A 22,967-nucleotide genomic window follows, 5' to 3' on the forward strand; every position below is an offset into this window, starting at 1 on the left:
ATACCTCAATATCATATTTTTCCCAAAACCATCTGGCATCGAGGTCAGAGCAATCGTCCCTTTACTGTTAATTAGCTGGATCATGGCTTGAACTAAATCTTGAACACAGATTGGTCACTTAGATATAGATATATAAGCAAATTATACATGTTGATGAGACCATTCGGCTTATTGTAAAATCACTATGATCTTTTGGTGTCGTCGTCACTATTTAGTCTTCACATTGAAGCCAGCATACTTACACGTGATGGAATATATGTCGAGAGAGACGAGAACAACCAACAAATTAATCCTCAACCTAAGTTCAAAGAATTACATTAGCTTCCTGAGGATTACCAGGATTACATTAGCCTGATAACGCATGTTAGCCTGGATTAGTTAAGCTTTTTTTTGAAGAACAGCATCCTGATTAACATCACCATAATATGTATTCTTTCAGCACAACCCGAACTTTTGTCTCAGCTTAAAGACGCAGCCTAAATCTTAATAACTAAAGAACATAAAAGTGAAATAACCTCCAGTTGACAGAGTAAAACCTTCACAGTTGACCCAGTGCTGCTTCAGTTACAAAGACCAGCCAAACAGACTCCCACAGCCACCGAAGACTTTAAATGCATCATCGAGTCTTTCTTTAAGTGTCTCTGACCTTCATTTTAGTGCCTCGTCTGAGTTTCATAACTGACTTACACCCTATTAATCTCGTACTTTATATTTCAGGCTCACACACACATAGACAAATACCCATGTGGACGCACACTTCACACAGACATAAACATCCCACAGAAATGCTTCAGAGAGCGACTCAGATCACAGAAAGACACCCTGCCTGTTACGCCTGCCTGGCTGCTGTCTGATAAGCGTTAGCCCTGGAACAGTCATCTCACCATGAAGGCCGTGAGTAATGCGGGCTTTATCTGTATCGCTGCTAGTCCTGGGGTAACCTACTCTACAGCGACCTGGTTTCTGCTACAGGGCCAAAGGCGCTTTCAAGCTCAGAAAGGATCTTGCAACAAAAATGATATTTGGGGTCTTTTTCCTATGTAGCTGCAAGTACGTTGTATACAGGTATTTAATTTACTTAATTTACATGTAAAAGATACATAAAACTGGATGTAAATTGTCAGCACTTCAAAGTACATCAAATCATTTTTTCAGTGCTGTAAAATGTGTGATGTTCATTGCACATTTCATGCATAAATAACCTTTGAGATAAAGCAAATGAGTTAAAAAGGATAGGAAACAATAGGCCACAACTCAAAACAATACAATGAGACACAAACCATATTTCAGATCCAAATATGCACCCCTTTCTGGAAATGTGAAGGCAACTGGTTCCTGTCATATTGAGCACCCTGCTAACTTGCAGAAAAGTTGCGATGGCCATCCTACTTGGTTGGACCTGGTAACATTGCTGTGTCACTTCCAATGTGGCAGCATCCTGAACTGTACCATCACATTAAGAAACCGGACGGAACGAGGAACATACTTAGAGTTGTGTGAAGCTACTTTGGGAAGGTTTTATCCACATTTGTTTACCAAAAATATTACAGAGCCTAAAAGACAGAGTTTGCTGCCAAAATCAAAAAGTGCCTTTCTCGCCCACTTTTCCCTGCAACTTCATATCTATTACCAACTAAAATGTCTGTAAAGATTAAACAGAAACCAGCCACTCATATTAATGATCCCAGCATTATTATCAGCTGAAGTGCAGGTTGTTGCTTCCAGCAGTTTGTAGGAGTCTTTCCTCTCTAATGTTGGAACAAAGTGGTGAGCACAGAGCAATGAATGAATGCTGCCTCAATAATAAACCTAAGTGAGACAGATCTTGTGACTTTCACTGACTCCTGAATTACCATGATGCTCTATTTGGTGAAACATGCATTTCTCATATGTTTAAAAAAATTACAAAGGACCAGAGTGTAAATTTTAGTGGCATCTTGTGCCAAGGTTGCACATTATAATCCACTAAATATCCCTCAGTTTCCGAGTGTTGATGAGTCCCTAATGTGGCTGCTAATGCAAAAACAAAACGCAAAATGCCCTCTCTTGAGTGTTTGGTTTGTCCATTCAGGGCTACAGTAGAAATATGGTGGTGTAACGGTGGACTCCATGAATAAGGACCCACTCCCAATGTGGATATGAAAGTCTCATTGTAAGCTAATGGAAACACAATTTGGAGTTACGGGTAATTATACACTAATGAAACCACAGTGGTAATTACTATTCCATTTCTACTAATAGATGCCAAATAACCATCCACACTGGTTCTTTAATGCAGCTGTCATCAGTATGTACATTGATGCTAATGTGGTCATATGATGCTATTGTCGCATTGTGTTCAGATGTATAAAATAATAAGCAACAAAACTACCATATGAACTTAAAATTGGTTGCTTTTTGCTTCTGCTGCCCCTCAAAAATCGAATGTTCCTTATTGCACATGTTACATTTCAGTGTCTTGTTGGTTGCCAATGTTTTAATAATTGTGACCCTTAAAAGATTGGCTGGTAAAAGCTCTATTACCTGCTGAGCTACTCATCTTCTCAGGTGTGCTGCTTCATGGAAGCTTTTCCTGGAAGCTGAGGGAGATGCTGTTTTCATCATGCCAAAACACACTTATATCTGCAGACACAAACCTGCCAGACAGGCTTCATCTGTGTATTAAAGCCTCGATAAGTGATCTATGAATCGCTGTTTATGTTCAACCAAGCAGCACACATAAAAATGCATGCTAACCATCTGAACACATGCTCAGTACAGCAGCGCATACATTTAAGCTATGTGAAAGTGCTGAAACCAATCTGCTGCCTGTTCCAGGAGTGTGTGTGTTGGTTTCCCTCAGCGATGAATACAAGACTCATTAGAATTGCTGTCATGTCGCTGCTCTGCCTGCAGCATTTCATCTAGAGCACAGCGGAGCAGACAGTCACATTTCAGCATCGAGGAGAACCACTCAAGATTAAAAAGTCCAAAATACCTTGCTCTGTTTCCTGTTCAGCCTGTTGCGATGTTTGAAAATGTACTTCAGAGAGGAAAAGCAGCATGGAGTAAGATAAAGTTGTCACAACCTCTTTGTAAGTACTTGAGAGATTCTTTAAATAGTAATGCTATCTCCAAGTGAAATCTTCTGTAGATCCAAGTTAAGTTTTGATCTATCTTGACAAAAGATACCATCTTCAGCCAGATATATTTGAATTTTAAGAAAATGTAGACGAGTCCTGAGATTTAGCAGGTAATTTTTTTGGTATTCTGTTGACATTCTCTGTCTGATTGCTCTCATTTATCTTTGACTCACTATATTTATAAAGAAGTTTTTGACTGTTTTCTAGAGGAGGCATAATGAGACAGAGTAAAGAAAAATATTAAAATGACAGATAAAATGCAGAATAACACAGCAGAATTAGAATAAAGCAAAGTTAATTAGATGACAGTAAAGCTTAATTAAATTAAAACCAAGGTTAATTAAGTTAATGCATCATTTGTTTAGGTTGAGATGAACACAATAAACTGAACAATAAATCATCATCTATATTGTTCTTTAATTGAAGGTGCCACAAACACAGCACTGACATTGTCACGTAAGAGCATTGTTTTAGGGATTGTGTCAGCACTCCCTCAAACAATTTTACTCATATACAAACAACATCAACTGTCGTGTGGTTTTGTGTTTCTGGCTGTTATTCACTATTTGTTTAATCTCTGTTTTGGTCTCTGCAAACTCCTGAGGAAAATATCTGCCTCCTTGTTTATTAAACCATGATTATACTTTTGGATACGTACTCATGGACAGCTGCAGACACCTCATAAGTGTTGGTGTTGTTGTTGTGCTCTTCTCTAGTCTGTTGCCCCATACATGTGCATTAGATTAGAGTCTACATACACCACTGTTCAAAAGTGTGGGGTCACTTAGAAATGTCCTTATTGTTGAAAGAAAACTTTTTTTTTCAATGAAGAAATACAGTCTAGACATCGTTAATGTGGTAAATGACTATTCTAGCTGGAAACGGCTGATTTTTAATGGAATATCTCCATAGAGATACAGAGGAACATTTCCAGCAACCATCACTCCTGTGTTCTAATGCTACATTGTGTTAGCTAATGGTGTTGAAAGGCTAATTGATGATTAGAAAACCCTTGTGCAATTATGTTAGCAGATGAAAAAAAGTGAGTTTTCATGGAAAACATGAAGTTGCCTGGGTGACCCCAGACTTTTGAACGGTAGTGTATTTCACACACATGCATACTACTGTGCACATAGTTCACACAGGCACAGATGTTGGACTGATGTCTTCAGAGAGGTCCACGCCAGGTCCAGCAGATATCGACAGAGGACAGAATTTATGACTTGGAGACACAGACAATGGCCAGTGTTGTACTTTCTGCACCTGTATGTATTTGAGGGCCATTACCATTGTCCATAGCGTCCACACGTACCCCTCTAAGCGGACTAGAAAGTAGTATAATAACAATAAGTATGCATTCATGGTGTCCACAGCTGTCAGTGTACATTTCCACAAGGGGGTATGATCAGTTCCTAAGCCTGGTCTTATGAGCCTGGTAAGTCTGATCATCTGGGCAGTTTTTGACGTTTTATCCAATTATTGGTATTGTTCTTTTTGTTGACCAATTACCGAGAAATACATGAAATCTGCTTCTTTGGCTCTGATGCAGTAGCTCTCTCCCTCTGTGGTCACTATGTGCTCTCACATCCCCACAATTCAGGAAACTGGCTTTTTTCACAGTGGCTAAGGTTATGCTAATGGCTTGAAGCTGAGTAAGGGGGCCGCCACAGATTACCCCGAACTGGTATCTGGAAATTAGTAAGATTTGGTTTTTGGTGATCAATAAAGGTGATACAACAGTGAAAATTAACAAAACGGAGAAGAACAATAGACGTAATTACAAGTGAAAAAGAGACACAGTTCAGTCTTAGTTGATCTGATAGCGACGAGTGTCCCAACGTCCTAACAGTGTCCAATAATTAGTGTAAACCTTATGAAAATACATACCACACACAACACACGCACGCACACACACACACACACACACACACACACACACACACACACACACACACACGTACATAGTCTATCCCTTGGTCTTAGTCCCTAATTTTGTCTTTCTGCCATTGGTACAGCACAGGTGGATTACAGTGGGTTTTCCTGCTGTAAACAGCAGTCTGTTGGGGCTGGGAATGAGGTTCAGGATAATAGTAGAGTTTACATGCCAGAAAACCAACACATTGATCCAAAAAAAGACTGAAAGGGGAACATCAGAGTCGGATGATAACTCTCTGTGGATTCTCAATCATTGGTCACCTCTTCCAATTACGCCTAGTAATTTGCTCTTTGTGTGTGTAAAATTATCCATTAGTACAGCTTTAAAAACAGGCATTATCCAGTTTTTCTGAAACAAACTTGGTTTATTGCCGAAAGCAAACTTGAATATGACTCAAAACAAATATATTCTTTGGAAAACTCTGGATTTTTTCTGTGAAGCCCCTCTACATGTCTTCCTCTCCTCACTGTTCCAGGAATTAGAGGGACACATTGAGCAGCTGTGAGAAGATGTTTTTATGTGACAGGTGTTTACTGGATCCACAAACCGTACAGAGATACAGTGTGATTTACAGCCATGCATCGTGCTAATAATGGTGACGCCTTGGTAAAATTTACTGCCTGCAGTGGCTTTGTGTGTGTGTGTGTGTGTGTGTGTGTGTGTGTGTGTGTGTGTGTGTGTGTGTGTGTGTGTGTGTGTGTGTGTGTGTGTCACATTTGTAACTATGTAAGCAATACCTAAAGTGATGAGATGGACAGTAACCTTGTGTAAAGTCATAAGCAGTATTCATATTCTGGTCTTATCTGTATACACTTCCACATTTCTAACACATACGATTGCTTTAAAAACAGACAAATAACAAATAGGATGTTATTTGATGAATGTTGTGGTACTAAACACGCCTGTGTGCGATCTGTGGAAGGTGCCCCACTTTCCGGCTCCCCTGACAACTAACGCCTCACTGATTACAAGGCTGTTGTGGGATGGACATTCTCTCCAGGCTGTTGTCATTATTATTCAGGACTTGGTAAACAGTTTTCACAAAGTGTCGTCTGACAGCAGAGGGTTACATTGGGGTTACACTGGTTACAGATCGCTTGGTCCTCTTTAAACTATTTGCACTGACATATCAGTGGGAATTTGAGCCTCTGCAGGGCCAGTGAGTGATGAAGGAGGGGTCACAGCGAACATAAAGTTCATTTAAGCTGGGAGACAAAAATTGCAGTTGTTTTAAACTGTGTTTTTTCCATGACGTTACAGTATCCACATGAGAGGAAATACACACTGTGCATGTTTCCCCCTCAGGCTGCTGCATTAAGGTGGCCGTGTTGTAATGTCACACTACTGTGTGGCTACAGTAGGACTATTTTTGGTCTGCTGTTGATTTCAGGATGGTAATTCTACACAGAAGCTGAAATCATAGTTGCATAGTTCTACCTATCATGCTGTAAACCTTTAAGGGTGCTCTTTTATTTTTCAAGCATGTGGGTGTCCCTGAGACGTGGGACGTGTCACAGCACCGAGAAATAACTGCAGCAGGATGAGCTGAGTTGATTCATTTGAGTGTCACTGTGTGTCTCTGTGACAGTTCAGACTGTGTGTACAATGTGTGGCCTCTGGTCTTGGCAGGGCAGGATTATTTCTGTCCGTCTCGTGTTGTGGGGCGAAGGGGTGTGACATTTAAATCTGTCCCGTAGAGAAGGACAATTCTGTGTGTGTGTCTTTATATATGTGTGTGTGTTGGGGCAGAAGGGGTAAGACTTTTGTAAGAGGGGATTGTTGAAAATGTTAGAAATGTCATTGCTCCTTACATTGTTTCACTTTGAAAAGGTGACTCACCCACTTTCTGTCTGTCTGTCTGTCTGTCTCCTCTTTCTTTCTTGCTGTCTTTCAGATAAGCTGTTTGGAAAGCGGCTGCTGCAGGCTGGGAGACATATCATGTCTCATAAGTCTTGGATGAAAACGGTGCCCACAGAGAACTGTGATGTCCTCATGACATTTGCAGGTCAGGCACCCAAACACACACACTTTTTTTGTATTTATGTGTGTATGTGTGAGAACTCTCAATGACACCCGTTGCACATCATTAGCTTTTTTATTATTCTCATTGTCCTTTAATCTGCCAATTATATTAAAATGCAGAAATGAATGTCAGCTGTAATGTCAGTAATTACTGTGTACACAAAGTCTGTTTAATACACTGTGACATAGCAGCAAATCCTCTTATCCAAGAAGCTGGAACCAGCAAACATTTGGCATTTTTTCAGAGTAATTAGAGAATATTTTCTGTTTAAACTATTAACAGTTGATTACCTAATTGTTTCGGCGCCACTAAAACCTAAAACCAACTCTCAAACAGCCCTCTGAGGAAGTGATGGCTGGCTATGATGTCCTAACTTTCCAATATATTTATTTTTAAGCATTAAATGTTGCTCAAGTACAAGAGCACACACAGACAGGCATATTTACATTATGCAATTTAATGCAAATTTGCGCAATGAAGCACCCTTTCATTTTCATTTTATTGACCTAACATTTACTGCAGCACCACAAAATTAAATGACAGTTTTATTCCATATCTTAATTTAGAATTTGAGTTCTAAGCTGTAAAAATGCCTCCTCATTCTCCAGGCACGGCCGAAAGCAATAAACTTCCATTTCTTTAATTTCTTCTTTTAACTATTATCTGCAGCAGAAGGAGGCGGAGAAGAAAGTTGTTCTTAAGTGTTTGGTAGTATGACACTTAACCTCCAGCTGCTGCTCCGCAATAAATAGCAAAAGACTGTGGGAGTACTCATGTACACAGCGATGCGTGGGTATGTTTGAAAATGTATTTTTATTTTTCATTTCCTGCCACAGACACTACAGATGACCACACGTTACTATGGCTACTAAACCACATCCGGCTGGGAATCCCAGAGCTCATCATCCAAATCCGACATCATAAGCACACACGAGTCTACGCATTCTTCGTCACCGCCACATATGAAAAGTAAGAAATCTGCACAGAAAGGAGTCTCCGCTGAGGTTTTCTGTTGTTGGCAACACATTTTGCAGCAGTGTATTCATTGTTTTTGTGCTTGATCCTATTGACAACAGTGATGCAGCTGATGACTATTTATTCTTATATGTTTTTATGAGTTTAGAATAATCAACTACTCGGTATGGCTATTAAAAGTCAGAAAATAATGATGCTTATGCTCATTTTACAGTCACATAAAGCAATGAAAATCAGCACGTGGAGTGTAAATGTTTGTCATTTTTACCTGATAAATGATTTAAAGCACTGATTAATCTGCAAAAAACAATAGTTTCACCATCAGGTAGATGTGTTAGTTGTAGTCTGTGTTATATTAGTTGGGGATTTTGAGAAATTAGTTTATTCTGCTCTTCCCTGCTGAGAGTTGGTCGAGAAAAGTGATACAGCTCATGTCTGTTAACTCCATATGAAAGTACAGTCAAGAGGAAATGCGTTTAGCTCAGCATTGCACCATTCAGCCTTGTTCTGTTTAAAAGGTAACAAAATGTGCCTCTAAATCTCACTTTTGTTGGTATTTAATGAATCTGTACAAAAACATGCTTTGAATTTATGCTAAGCTAACAAACTCCAGGCTTTATTTTCATGTAGTTCACGTACAGGGCCTTTTGGAGAGTGACTACATACAGCGGTAGACATGACTGGTCTGAGTACAGTAAAGAAATCTGTGAATTTTCTTGATTTTTCTGACCACTTTATCAACAGTAATGTCAGTAATGAAACTTCACTCATCAAAACCGGTTAAAGAAGTCAAATAGTTGTTTTTATTCTCAGTTTAAACCTCCTTGGATGGCAATGATATTCCTCTTTGCAGGAAAAGTCCTGATACCGCTGTCATGAGTGCAGTATCAATCTCTCACCAAAAAAAGAATGAAGTGCATTTTGTAAAACACTCATGTGTTCCTTTTAAATTGAAGGAAATGTTCCCATATTTATTTATTCAGAAATTTTCTTTTGACTGTTTGTCTGCAATGTTAGGTTGTAGCTGAAACTAGAGACAGAAATTAACCAAAAAAAAGGAACAAACTGCCTAATAAAAAGCACAGAGCATCACTTCTTCCTCTCGTGGTTTGAGATGAAGTTATTTTTAATGCTACTACTGGAGTTGGGAAGTATAAGACCAAGATATCCCCGCTTTCTGTGTTGGTGTGAAGAAGTACCTTTGTGCGTCGTGGTTTTATATTTAGCTGCAGCTATAGTCGGCACTGCAGTTTAGCTCATATACAGTGAATCATTAGTGAAGCTGCCATGATGGCTGGTGTATCAGCACTACCTCTCTGCTCCTGGCTGCTGTGCTGCATGTTATTTAAGGTTTTGCAGGAGGTTTAGAGTCAGGCTAAACTGCAAGTATTGTCCTTGCTCTTACACTGCCCGATCACAGTCTATTGTTTTGAAACAAATCCTCAGGGAAGTTGGGGATGAGCCCGGGGTCATTTTATCTCGGCATTGACTTTGGTGTATAAATACGGAGAAATACAATCCAGGGGATCAGAGCAGCAGTTGTTCCATACTGCATTTCACCTCCTGACAAATGTTGAATCCTCTTTGCTGACTGTGCATTTGACAATGGGCCTCTTGGAAAAAAACCCTTTTATCTATGAATGTAACAGAAATAGACAGATAGCCAGAAGGAGAGAAGAAAGAAACAGAAGGAGTGATGGAGAGAGACAGAAGCGGTGATAAGGAGAAGGATAGAGGCAGAAAGAGAAAAGGAAGAAGTGAGGGAAGGTAATGCGGTGGGCAGATGGGTAGAGTGCTTTCTGAAAGTGTGCCAGTGGGTTTTAGATGAAATGCTCAACGAGAATGATTGCTGTGTGACCCAATCACACTCTCCTCCACACACACAGGCACACACACACACCTGCTGTCAGATAGGTTGACCTACATTTTATGTGATAGAAACAATAACCCAGAAAATATTCCATCCTCTTGAGTCCACCTTGGGTCGTCATTCCCTTTGCTTACTGAAGCAGTGAGAGTTTCCATTTTGTCTTTTATGAACTGTCTGAGACTATTATCTTATGGAGGTCTTCAGGTGTTCCATTCATCATATACAGTCATGTTTTATATCCTCACATCAGCTGAAATGCTAATGAAACCATTTTCTGTTTCTTTGTGAGAGAGAATAGTTGCCAGTGTGGATGTTCTGGGTATGAGATCAGCACCAGGGCAGCTGGATACGTGAGCTCTGTGCTGTTTTATTTTCAGAAAGGCTCCATTTATTTCTTTAAAAACAACTTCAGCAGAAAGCACAGTTTTAGCAGTTAGCATACTCAGTGTGACATAAATGTCCTCGTCCTCTTTTCTTACCTGACACACCATCCATTACTCATTCCTCAGCTCTGACTGGGCAATTTACCGTACTGCTCTGTTCTGCTGAGTTTCTACATTACGTCTGATAGATATTTGCTAAATTAGCATAAACCTTACATGCAGAGCTCTCCCTCAGCAGTATTTTGCTCTGTTACAAGGTTAGCTTTGTCCACACATTGCCTCTGACTGCATCTCCACGTTAAGACTCCTTGTATTTGGGGAGAGAGAGTGTAAAAGGTGATAGAGTTTTTGATTAAATAAGAGAGGGTGAATCTCATTAAGATTCCTAGCAGCAGCAGAAGCTGCACACCTCTGAAAGGCCTTGTGGTTATTGGCTTAGATTACTGAACAGTTGGTTTAAATAGGTACAGCCTTGTTTTTTCCTCAGACAAGGACCTTTATTGTGATTGTGCAGCGCACTAAGCATTACTCAGCTGCGATACAGAAGCTTGCACCTCACATTTCTGCTGTGATCCATCATGGTGCTGTCCACACTTCATTGTCCTGCCCCTCCAAGTGCATGGGGCTGCATGATGGATGGATGCTACAGGCCCACCTAGGCTGTGTGCAGACTATATATAAATATATATGTACATGTGAGAGTGAGGTGAGCTGCTGGCCTGTAGGGAACAGAGGGTGTGGTGCTGCATTATTATTGCAATTTCAGCTCAAGGCCGCTGGGAAGGACAGAAAGAGAGGAGAAAGGGATGATGGGATGAAGAGGGAGGTGGGGGTGAAGGAGAGGAGAAGACTGATAGAAGGATGAAGTAGAAGGGAGGAGGAGACAGAGTGGCTGCAGGGAGGAGGAGGAGGGAGAGAGGAGATGTGGAGGAAGGGTTGATGGGAAATGAGATGATGAGAGCTATGAGGTTAAGACATTAGAGGAGAGTTCAGATGACTTTAACGCTATGGAGGACAATCCATCTCTGCTACTAGAGACGTTTCCTCCTATTTTTTCTATCAGCATGGAAAACTGGCCAAATGAAAATGCTGCACTTACAATGAAATGTATCCTATGCGCACAGAAAGGAGTTTACTGATGATTGTTTTTTTATATTATATGATCTGTGATTAAATTGCTCAGTCTTTGCCCAGACAAGAAAAAGTAAAAATTGGCCATCAAAATAACTCGGAGCACAAAGTAACATTAGATTTCCTGCTGTGTCCAATCAGCAGCCTAAAATCCACATTAATCTGGCACTAAAAGGAGCAGCACATCCTCATATTTTTCAAATCTGTAGGCCTCAAATGTTTGACATCTGGCTGGATAAATGAAACAACACCCTCTTGCTGTTACTATGCAATCACTCTCAACACCGCTCTGTCCGCCTACATGTTTTGCGGTTTAATCGTCAGCAGAATGCAACAGCTCGAGGGTCATTATCTGTGAGTTCTGGGATGTGTAGGCAATCTGTAACAAAAGGAGATTTAATCACAACAGACTGAGGTAAAATTGATACACTGCAAAGTCACACCAGATTAAAGGTGTGGGTTGAGTGTCTGAGGATGGTTTAAAAAAGTGGAACTTGTGTTGTCCTGCAGTTTACTGAGAGGTGCTGAGGAAATGGGACTGAGGAAAGCGGTGAAGCCCGAGTTTGGTGGAGGAACACGAAGCTTCTCTTGTGAGGAAGACTACATCTATGAGAACATTGAGAGCGAGCTGTGCTTCTTCACCTCACAGGTCAGTGTCACACAGACACACATGTGCAGGCTTCATTCTATCTCATATCATCACATTTTACAACAATTTTTGCTGAACCGTCTCTAATTTAAATTTTTTTTTTAGCGTAACACATGGAAAAGGAATCTAATAATACATTTTAGCCTGATATATCAAATACTTCCCAAGATCTTTTTTAATGCACAGTGACCCACTTTCAGCACATTTTTCTTCACTGGAGTTTGAGGCCGTGTTTGAGCAACAATATCTCAGGAACTTTTATAGATAAAAGCCTGAAATCTTCACTGTTATTTCTCATAATGTTGTTTATTCAGAATATGCAAAATACAACAATCAGGCATAACATCATGACCACCGCCTAATGTTGTGTTGGTCCCCTTTGTGCTGCCCCTGTGGGGCATGGACTCAGGACCTCTGGGGATGTCCTGTGGCACCAGGATGGTGGCAGTGAATTCTGTGGGTCCTGTGGATTGCAGGGTTTAACCTACCTAGATCAGGCTGATCCTGGTACATCCCACAGCTGCTCAGTAAGATCTGGATCTGAGGAGTATGGAACCCAGGTGAACTCCTTAGATCTATCGTGTTCCCTGGGTCACTCCTGAGCAGTTTTTGCAGTGTGTCGGGGTGCATTGACCTGCTGAGGGTGGAAACTGGCATCAAGGACTGCTGTTGCCATGAGGGGGGTATATATATATGATCCAATAGTCTATGATTATTATGATGAATTGAAATATGAAAAAAGTGAAGCCATCATGAAAAGTCCTACCTTTCAGCTCACAATAACACATTGTCCACAGTTTATGGTAGAAAAGTTTCAAGCAAATCAGAGATTGTCAAGCAGACTGATGAATATGCTCATGTGAGTTTCTCTGACATTAAATGCTCCTCTTTTCCACTGCAGGAGAGGCAGAGCATCATTAAGTACTGGCTGGACAATCTACGTGCCAAACATGGGGAGGTCCTTCATAATATCAACTTCCTAGAGGGCCAGCCAATCAGTAAGCTGCATCCTTTATCAGGACAGTGTAGCTAAATGTTGAGAAATTTATCAAGCAGAAGGTACATCCTTGATAAGCTCTGGAAACAGTCATTTAGTTGGTTATTTACTGCAGTCAGCAGTTTTTTTTTTTATCTTTCGTCCTGTACAAATGTCTCAGACTGCCATTATGTTTGCTGTTGTGCATTTGTCAGTTTCTGTATCAAGATACAACCAGAAAATACAGGGAATTTGTACGCAATATTAAAAACATACAGATTTCTGCTCAGAGTATCTTTTAGAGGTTACAGTCTGTATTTAATGTGATCTCTCTGTTCTTGGCACATCTTGAGCCCTCATGAGTAAGACAGTCTTGATGTTTTGTTCAGTAATCTTGTGGTATATTATGCCAAGCTTCCTTCAGCACTTCCCAGAGTTGTTCTTCAGACTACTTTAGGCCAGTCCATCAACACCACTGTTTCATCAGCTGTATTTCTTCTAAATATGATTTCACTGCATTACCACTGTGTTTGGCATCATTGTCGAAAAATTCTCATTTCCAGTCAGATGCTTTTCAGAAGGAAGGGCTCAATGAATCAGAATTTCCAGCATTTGTGATTCCTTTGATCCAAACAATGTCCCCAACACACACTCTTTCTTGTAACCCTCAGACTCTTCTGCTCACATATTGTCAATTATTGGACCTGATCTTCACTCCAGACTCTGTGAGCTTTTGCATAATTCAGCCTTTTAGCCTGGTTCCCCTCCACAAAAGTGTCCTCTTGGCTGCTACAGTTCTACAGAGGCCATTTCTAATCAAACTTCTCTGGACTATAGGAGGATCAATTTGGCCTCCAGATGAAGCTGCCAGATGCTGAGCAAGTTCTTTGCTAGTCTTCGTCCAGTTTTTCAAAGAAACTTCTAAGAAACTTCTAATCAGAGACTCACAGTTTTCTTGGCCTTCTAGTCCTTTTGTGTTGTTCTCCTCTCTAGATTGTTATGAAAAACTAAGAAGAATCTGGAGAGGAGAACAAAGTGGATACTCAAGATATTTACTGATTTGCCTTTGATAGTGGTAGAGATAGTGGTAGTAGATATTTGTTCTTTTATGCTGGAAAATTTGTTATTTTTTTTTGCGTTTTGAATTGAGTAATGTGTTTTTTTATTTGATGTTTTATGTTGTCAAGCTTCCAATTCTTATACTATATGTATTGAATACTCAGCACCAAAATACATGGATTAAGACATCACTCGGAATATTAGAACCATAACAAAAAGTAGCTTGAACAGTCTAAGAAACTTTTGACATGTCTGGAATGAATTCTGGTGTAAAAGACCAGAAGATTAGTGCAGTAAATGTCTTCCATTCCGCTCAAAAGAGTTCAAATCACGTTAAGCGCTTAAAGAAATGACACTAAATACTTGCCACTTTAGCTTTTAGAAGACATTTTGCTCTAGATTGTTTGTGTTTTTAATATTTCTTGTATATTCTGGCTGCATCTTAATACAAAGACTGAGAAATGCATATGTTTGGTCATTTTTACCTTGTTAAAACAACAAACATAATGATGACCTATAGCTTGTACTTTCAACTTTACATTTATTTGTGTTCTTCTCGCTAACAAATTAGATTAATTTCAGTGTGTTTTGATCTTTGCTTCGCTCTCGGCAGTCCCGGAGCTGAGTGCAAGAGGTGTGATCCAGCAGGTGTTTCCCCTCCATGAGCAGAGGATCCTCAGTCAGTTGATGAAGTCTTGGGTTCAGGCTGTTTGTGAGAAACAGCCTTTAGGTCAGTAGATCAATGACATACAGTATGCATCAGTGCACTACTACAACCACATCACATAAAGCTCCTTTGACACAGTTTGAATCACTAACTTTGCTTGTGGATCCTTGCTTTTACATCCTGTTCTCTGAAACATTGATTCTATTTCTTATTATCAATGATACATATAGATGATATCTGTGACTACTTCGGGGTGAAGATCGCCATGTATTTTGCCTGGCTGGGTTTCTACACCACTTCTATGTTGTATCCTGCTGTGATCGGCTTTGTGCTTTGGATGCTCACAGAGTCAGACCAGGTGAGTCGAAGCCCCGTCGCAGCCTGAAACGACTTCCGTCACCGGCTGAAAAGCGATGCCACCTGATCATAGTCAAACATGTGCGTGTTTGTGTTTTGGGCGTCTCAGACGAGCCGTGACATCTGCTGTGTGGTGTTTGCTCTGTTCAACGTGGTGTGGGCCACTCTGTTCCTGGAGCGTTGGAAGAGGAGGGGCGCTGAGCTGGCTTACAAGTGGGGAACACTGGACACGCCGGCTGAATCCCTGGAGGAGCCGCGGCCTCAGTTCCGGGTAAACTAGAGCTCTGATTCCTTCTAAGGATATTCTCTTGGTTCCTCTTTCCTGTTGTTTCATACTTTCTCTCTGTGTCTGCAGGGAGTGAAGCGCTGCAGCCCCGTAACAGGATGCGAGGAGTTCTACTATCCTCCATGGCGGAGGCGTGTGTTCAGATGGCTGGTCAGCCTGCCCATCTGTATCCTCTGTCTCTGTTTTGTCTTCCTGGTCATGCTCATCTGCTTTGAGCTGCAGGTCAGTTTACTGTGTTAGTAACAGTAGTAGGTTTAATAGTAAAAATCATCGTACTGCACAACTCTTTAGTTTTACTAAATTACTTTTATGGGTCGATGTGATGAAGTAGATGTTAAGTTATTTTACAGCTGTGTCAAGCAACCACAGCCAATACACGCAATAGATGGTAAGGAATAATGCAAAAAGCTAGTACTCTCTCCTTCAAAGTGTTGGTTTTACAGTGAGCACGGCTGCTTACATTTCTTTTTTTGACTTAAAAAAGCTGCATTTGTGTCTCTACAGGAGTTTGTGATGGGGATCAAGGAAATGCCTCGGCTAGCTCGCTTCATCCCCAAAATCATGCTCGCTATCACTGTGACTGCATGTGACGAGGTGTATAGGAAAATTGCCTGCTGGCTCAATGACATGGGTGAGAGTCAAGCTTCTGGACTGATCCTCATCTACAGTCAGAGCAGAGCATCTCTTGTTGAAGATAATCTTAATGAAATTACTTTCGATTGCTCAAGATTCTTTGTGGATCTTTAGTAATCCCTTCTAAAGTCTAATTAATCAATCCATTTATTTTGCAGCGTATTGCTTTCTTTGAACTAAGAGATGGCTTATGTTGTGTTTCCGCAGAAAACTATAGACTCCAGAGTGCCTATGAGAAAAATCTCATCATCAAAATGGTTCTTGTAAGTGGCTGCTTTCATTTCATAATATCTAATTGACCAATATGAAACAGAACACTTATTTTCACACAGATGTAACTGTCCATTTCGTTCTCTTGCAGTTTCAGTTTGTAAATTCTTATCTCAGCCTTTTTTACATTGGATTCTACCTCAAAGACATGGAGCGCCTGAAAGAGGTAGGAAACTGCTTCATTGTGTCTCTGTCACACATTTGCTTCAGCACTTCTTCTTGCTTCCAGAATGTGTTGTCACAGCCTCCCTTCCTTAAATGCTTTGCTCTCTCTGCTTACATGCATTGATTTAAACCCCCGTTCATCCACACATCCATCTATTTGTCCGTTTGCGGAAGATGCTGCTGGTGTTGTCTCTGTTGCGGAGTCTGCAGCGGCAGGTCCGGGTCAATGTGCTGCCCTCCCTCATCCTCAAGATCCAGATGTGTATGGTCTCTGTTCCTTGGTTCTTCAGGGCTTTACTCAGGTCCAAAGTATGATCCCTGTTAACCCTGTCTAGATGGGAGGTCACAGGTCAATTTTTGACCTCTGTCATCCCTTTTGCATGCTGCATTGTGACCGTTCAAATAAGAACCAGCCTGATTTGTGAGAGAACATGTTCTGGTTTGTCTATTAATTGTCTGGTGATCCAGTTTGGGAATTTTCCTGCTTTCATCTGAATCATTGTTATGTAGCTATAACACTTTTTTTCTCCATATTTGTGGTTTTGTAGTTGTTAGGAAATTATTGTTTAAATGATGGATTTTATTTTATATGTGACTGATTCAAATGTCACAACACATCCATCCATTTCTCTCCCACTGTGTCGCCTCATCTGCATATATGAGGTTGATTCCTTTGTCAAATCTTCGTGTGGTTTTGCCACATTTTTCTTTAATATGGAGACGTGCAGTCAGTATGGAGTTTTGTATTGGTCTTCTCCTTCAGTGCAGTTTGTGTGAAATGTTTTTCTGATGCAGCTCTCACCACTCGTACATCAAAAGTCTCACTGTCTGTCGGTTTCTATTACACCCTCAGCCTGAGGGCCACCTCACTGAGCTTGTCATAATCAGTTAACATCACTTCATAGTTTTCCCTGTCTGCTCACCGTCCAGCACAGCCCAGCTTCTTTAAATATTTGTCAAAGTTTATTTACTTTTTGCCAAGTCAATCAGTCCTCTTAGTAGAGCAGTCACGCAAGAGTAAAACATACTGTAAGCAGACATGAGTGTTCTTGTTTCCAGTTGACTGATTAAGTTAAAAAGCTGGCTGAAACATGCAAAAACCTCTTAATCAACTCTTCAGTTAACTTTTAATATGTGACTAATATAAAAAACCACCAGGTGCTGGCAGCTTGACTGTGACAGTGTGACTCAGATGTATCTGTGCTGACTTCAGTAGGTAGCGGTGGGAGAACAGCGTCTCTTTCTCTCAGTTTATGGGCTCTGTCATGATTGACTGGAGATAGCGTTGTGTCTATGTCCTGTCAGGAATTCATTGCGGTTTTGTGTGTGCATTTTTTGTTGCAGCTAACAGCCACAGCGTACAGTGCTGTGCGTCAGCATTGTGTGAATCTGAGACAATTGTCTTAAGATTAAAGCCAATAATGGATTGTAAACTTTGTATGCTGCAATTCTTGAAAACATCTGTCCTCTGGATGTATCTTAAACAAATGAAAACACAATCACTGCTTGGTTTTGAGTGTTAAAGGGCAATTCTAGTTATATTCAATTTGATTGATATTTTCATAGTTTTGGCTGACTTTTCCAGCAGCTTTGACATCAATATGTTTTATTAGTCAGAATTGTTGCTGAGAATAGGAAGCATAGCAACATTATTACACAGAAAAAATGATGGAGAAAGAACTAGAAGTAGTCAGATTACAAAGGTTGTCAATGTCACATCTAAACAAATTTAACTCAGATAAAAGTTAGCTCGCAATCAAGGGTGACAGGAAAATGTAAATCTGCGAGGTTTGTTACGTCAAAGTTTAATCAAGAATTGGTTACACTGAAGAATGTTTTACAGCTGGAAGACAATTTTGCATATTTTATTACACGTACAGTGTAATATCCTCTGGATATTAAGTTTTAATATCCAGAGGTTTGGTTTAAAAGGTATATAAAGGTGCTACTGCTATTTTTTTTTTCCTGTGAGACTTTTCATGATCTGCAAGTTATTTCTTTTTTTAGTTTATTGCAAATGATAATAAAGCCCAAAACTATGAAAATAGATCCATGTTGTAATGAACCGTAATTATCCGTTAAGGTAAGAAACTGTACTGTCTTTTATGTATAACTTCCATTTGTTCTGCAAGATGGGTATTAGTAAAAGGCTTCATACTGTCATTAGTCACTTCACTGCTTCAAAGACCATTGAAATGTGATTTTAAAGCAAATAACCCAAGAAAATCAGAAGGAGTATAAACTGTGACCGCACTGCTGCTGGTCACTGACATATGAAATTTTGAATGCATAGGGAACTGTTCCGCTGCGCATTTCTGCATTATTTGATTTGCTTGTGGGTATAGTATGCATACATAATAGTCTTTTGATTGATTCAATGCATTTTGTTTCCTTGAGGGTGTATCCTCCTGCTCTCTCAGCTTGTGATTGCGTCCTCTCTTCTTGTTCTGCTGATCCTCCTGCTTCAATTTTAGGCTGTTTGCATTTCTCTGGGTTGTTTCTTTTCAATACTCTGACTGCTTCCTGTTGTGGTCTCTCAGCATTGTGACTGTTTCCTTCTGTCTCTGTCAGATGCTGGCCACTCTACTCATCATACGCCAGTTCCTTCAAAATGTGAAGGAGGTGCTGCAGCCTTACCTGTACGAGCGCCACAAGCTGGGGGAGCTAACACTGAGAGCTGTGTGGGACCTGCTGCTCTCAGTGCTGCTGAAATATGCCCGACTGGCAGCTGGAAAAGCCCAGGCCTCTCCCACTGACCAGGCCATGCCAGGACCTGGTCTGAGGGGTACCAGGCCTGGACTGGGGCAGCCAGAAAGAAGGTCACAGTCATTATTCAAACTGAAAATCAGCTCAGAATGAATGCAGTTAACTGAAAGAGAATAACCATGTGCTGCAGGGCTGCTACTACACATTTGTGGAAAGTGAAATTAACCATTTAGAAGAAGTGACACTTTGTTCTACAGCTTGATGAATAATAACAATTATGTACTTAGTTGTCATTCACACCAACACTCACAGTATTAGTCACTACCAACAGCCGTGCCTGAGTTTAAATAGAAAGTCACTGTGTCTTCCATTGTCTGCTGACTGCATGCAGCTATGATTCATGCCTGTTGAAAATTGAGTAAATACACCTTCGGAACACCGCGGCGAGTGGTTCATATACACAGTTAGTCTGACGTCTGCCTGCACCTTCGTCTCCTCTCAGGGACAAGAAGTGTTTGAACGGGGGATGTGGAGTGCCTGATGAGGAGGAGGGAGGTGAGAGAGATGAGGCTGACAGTGGGAGGTTCAGTGAAGGAGAGACGGAGGAGGAAAGTTTGATCGACTGCGGTTTGAAGCTGAGGAAAGTCAGCTTCATAGAGAAGGTAAAACACTGATGTGCGTTAATGTGCTGCAGAACGCTGATCATTTCTTAAGGAGACAAATGGCAACAACTATTGTTAGTGGTAATGAAGTGTCAGAGGACATTGCTGATCAATGTTGTTGCTGTTCAGGTGGACAGAAGGCCTGCTTATCCTGGGCCCCCCATGGACCACAGTTTCCTGGAGGAGGGGAGCCCCACTATGGTGGAAAAAGGAATGGACCCTGCCTCTGTGTTTGAAATGTGTGACGATGACGATGATAATGGCATCCATGATGTGAAGGACGCAGCAGGAGGTGGGACTGAGGGAATTAACGCTGCTTCTGCTGCTGCTGCTGCTGCTGCTGCTGCTGCTGGCAGCGCTGCATCGCTGCCTTCTGGGTCTGAGAGCAGCACGTCACTGCGTCACAGAAGAAGAGGCCGAAGCGCAGAGAGAGTTGAGGCGAAAACGAAAAGGGAATCGTGGATGGATCCTCCTGAGGAGAGAGAGAGCACCACGCTCACTCAGGCTGAGATGGAGAGCTGCATGCAGACATATGCTGTAAGAAGAATTCCATATTAAACTCAACCTGCATGCTCTGCACAGGATTTGAATCCATTACGGATGAGTTCCAGTTCTTATATTTACTGTTATGACTGTCATGGTAACAGTTTATCCATCACCTCGGTTGTAGGGATTTGTGAAGCCTTAAAAATTACAATTCATTGGTTCTAGGAATGTGAAACTCTCAGAACTTTCAAAAAAAACTTGAGTTTAACAAAATCTATTCAAACACACTTCCTTGAGCTTGTAAGGCCATTAGCCAACTGCAGCATCTGTTTATTGGAAAGTGGCTGGCAAAGACAACGGCACATCTTTACTGTTGTGTGGGTTGTTTGCAACCAAAAACATTCAAACGTTTGCCTCTAATTTGCTACTTCTCTTGTATGCATACAAGGTTAACTGAGCCACAACTTTGCATTACTACTGTTTTAAATTTTTGTCTGAGTCAAAGATGGAGGATTTCTATCAAATTTAAGTTATTTATAAAAATGCATGAGACTCATGCTCTATACCCTCCCTGCTTAGAAAGACGTGACACCCAGGTAGACAGATTTCTCCTGTAATTTCCAGTGTTGTGCAATTGAAGGCAAACAGCAGCCATATACTTTGTGCTCATTCTTCTCCTACTTTGTTCAGGTTTCATATGAAGCACTGCAAAATGAATCCTACAGAATCTCTCATCCCACACAGTTACATGACCTTCACAAGTGTCCTTAATGTGATGTGAATAACACTGGATTATGTTCCAAAAGGCTATAAATGGCCATATAACAGCTAGTTAAAAATACATTCTTCTATTATTTGGCACCATTGCACATTGATTTGGTCTGCAGAAACTCAGTCTTGTATTTTTGTAGCCAAATGGCAGCATTCAGCCTCTGTTAGAGCTGATGTTTTCTGGTTCACTTTGTCCCTCTTAGGACACCTTCCAGGACTACCAAGAGATGTTTGTCCAGTTTGGCTACGTGGTGCTCTTCTCCTCTGCCTTTCCTCTGGCTGCCATGTGTGCTCTCATCAACAACATCATTGAGATCCGCAGTGATGCCTTTAAGCTGTGCACTGGTCTGCAGAGGCCTTTTGGAATCCGAGTAGAGAGCATCGGCCAGTGGCAGGTCAGAAATATGCTGTGAAAGTGAAGAGACTCAGGATGTTTTAGCATTGATTGAAAATAACAATGACAGCTAATATACTCTCGTGATGCAGACTTCTGCTGTGCAGATGTCAGAAGACATTAGTTGAAAGTTTAAGGCAGTTGATAGATATTTAAGTAAACTGCAATGATATTAACTGGTTTGTAGCAATGACAATACATTTAGCAGCTGACAGAATCTGTCTGAATTGACTGAGCAGAAGAGAAGAATTTGACAGAACTTTTAATGTTCCCTGCAAAGCCCAGAGTCAGAAACAGCAAAGCTGAAGGCTGCTCTTTTTTTCTCCTTCACAGACTGCAATGGAAGCAATGGGCCTGATTGCCATCATTGTGAATTGCTACCTGATTGGTCAGTGTGGTCAGCTGCAGCGCCTCTTTCCATGGCTCAGCCCTGAGATGGCCATCATCTCCATCGTCATCCTCGAGGTACCGACGCTCGCTCCTGCTCGGCAGCCTGAAGTGCTTAGTGCAGAGCTTTTTTTTTTCAAACTTTCTCTAGGCACCAGCATTTTCAAAATCACTCTTTTCCTATGACCCAGCACAAAGTCTGTGCTAATCAGAACACATGCCAGCTGCAAAAACCGTGACTTCTGCTTGAGATTTCTCTGCCTGCAAAGACTTGGAAGGATATATGGCACAATATACATGCATCACTGTGTTGTGTTTTTATGGCAAACACAGTTTGTGCTGATACTCCATATCTGAGCCTTCTATTCTATTCTTTCTGGGAAATTGCAAAGTATGACCAGACACTAAAACTAAAATTTGTCATAAAACTACTTATTCAAGAATTTAAACATCAAAGGTGTTCAAACTGACAATACACATGAAATGGTTTTCAACTGGCCAGTCTTTTGCAAAAGCATGAACAAATGATTTAAAGCCATTTCTGCGTTGCTCCCAGAGCTTGTAACATATTTAGACACCGGTTCCATCAGCGCTGCACTCTGTGGCTGTCTATATTCACAAATAGGTAAACAGCCTGCAGCCCTGTCTTGGCCTGATAAAGAAGTCAGACCCATCAGAAGGATATTTTTTTGTTGTTGCGCAACAATTACTCAGAGCAAAATCACTTTTTATGTATTCTGAACCACTGCACCCTATTTGTGATATTATACGATACAACAATTAATTAATTTTAAAACTATTTGATTCATTGCAAGCAGTTCTTTCTACTTTTTTTTTTTTTACATCTGTTTGCAGCACTTTGCTATCCTATTAAAGTACGTCATCCATGTGGCTATTCCTGACATTCCTACGTGGGTCCGAGAAGAGATGGCTAAACTGGACTACCAGCGCAGAGAGGCCTTTAAGGTAAAGAATGACGCAAAATCAGACAATATAAATGTGTAATGGAAAAATTGTAAGTGAGGAACATTTATGTTCATTGTTAAATATAGAATGTTT

At 40.8% G+C, this 22,967-nt stretch overlaps 1 protein-coding gene across 5 annotated transcripts in view; it reads left to right on the plus strand.

The window, feature by feature from the left end:
* Positions 1 to 22,967, plus strand: part of ano8b (anoctamin 8b) — a 43,744-nt gene that overhangs the window by 16,253 nt on the left and 4,524 nt on the right. For 2 of the 5 annotated variants that reach the window (XM_035941527.2, XM_035941530.2), the window contains exons 2-19: positions 6,953 to 7,063; positions 7,918 to 8,050; positions 11,951 to 12,089; positions 12,991 to 13,087; positions 14,738 to 14,854; positions 15,022 to 15,149; positions 15,258 to 15,419; positions 15,504 to 15,656; positions 15,939 to 16,065; positions 16,275 to 16,330; positions 16,429 to 16,503; positions 16,677 to 16,811; positions 19,074 to 19,321; positions 19,711 to 19,870; positions 20,000 to 20,407; positions 21,331 to 21,522; positions 21,855 to 21,986; positions 22,764 to 22,874. In XM_035941527.2, coding sequence (XP_035797420.2) covers positions 6,953 to 7,063; positions 7,918 to 8,050; positions 11,951 to 12,089; positions 12,991 to 13,087; positions 14,738 to 14,854; positions 15,022 to 15,149; positions 15,258 to 15,419; positions 15,504 to 15,656; positions 15,939 to 16,065; positions 16,275 to 16,330; positions 16,429 to 16,503; positions 16,677 to 16,811; positions 19,074 to 19,321; positions 19,711 to 19,870; positions 20,000 to 20,407; positions 21,331 to 21,522; positions 21,855 to 21,986; positions 22,764 to 22,874 — 2,684 coding nt within the window. Of the gene's footprint in view, positions 1 to 2,934; positions 3,075 to 6,772; positions 6,813 to 6,952; positions 7,064 to 7,917; positions 8,051 to 11,950; positions 12,090 to 12,990; positions 13,088 to 14,737; positions 14,855 to 15,021; positions 15,150 to 15,257; positions 15,420 to 15,503; positions 15,657 to 15,938; positions 16,066 to 16,274; positions 16,331 to 16,428; positions 16,504 to 16,676; positions 16,812 to 19,073; positions 19,322 to 19,710; positions 19,871 to 19,999; positions 20,408 to 21,330; positions 21,523 to 21,854; positions 21,987 to 22,763; positions 22,875 to 22,967 lie in introns of those variants that run through there. The other 3 variants (XM_035941528.2, XM_035941529.2, XM_023295274.3) reach the window with 3 other exon arrangements.

This window comes from Amphiprion ocellaris, chromosome 2, assembly GCF_022539595.1.
Source record: "Amphiprion ocellaris isolate individual 3 ecotype Okinawa chromosome 2, ASM2253959v1, whole genome shotgun sequence".
Taxonomy (NCBI): domain Eukaryota; kingdom Metazoa; phylum Chordata; class Actinopteri; family Pomacentridae; genus Amphiprion; species Amphiprion ocellaris.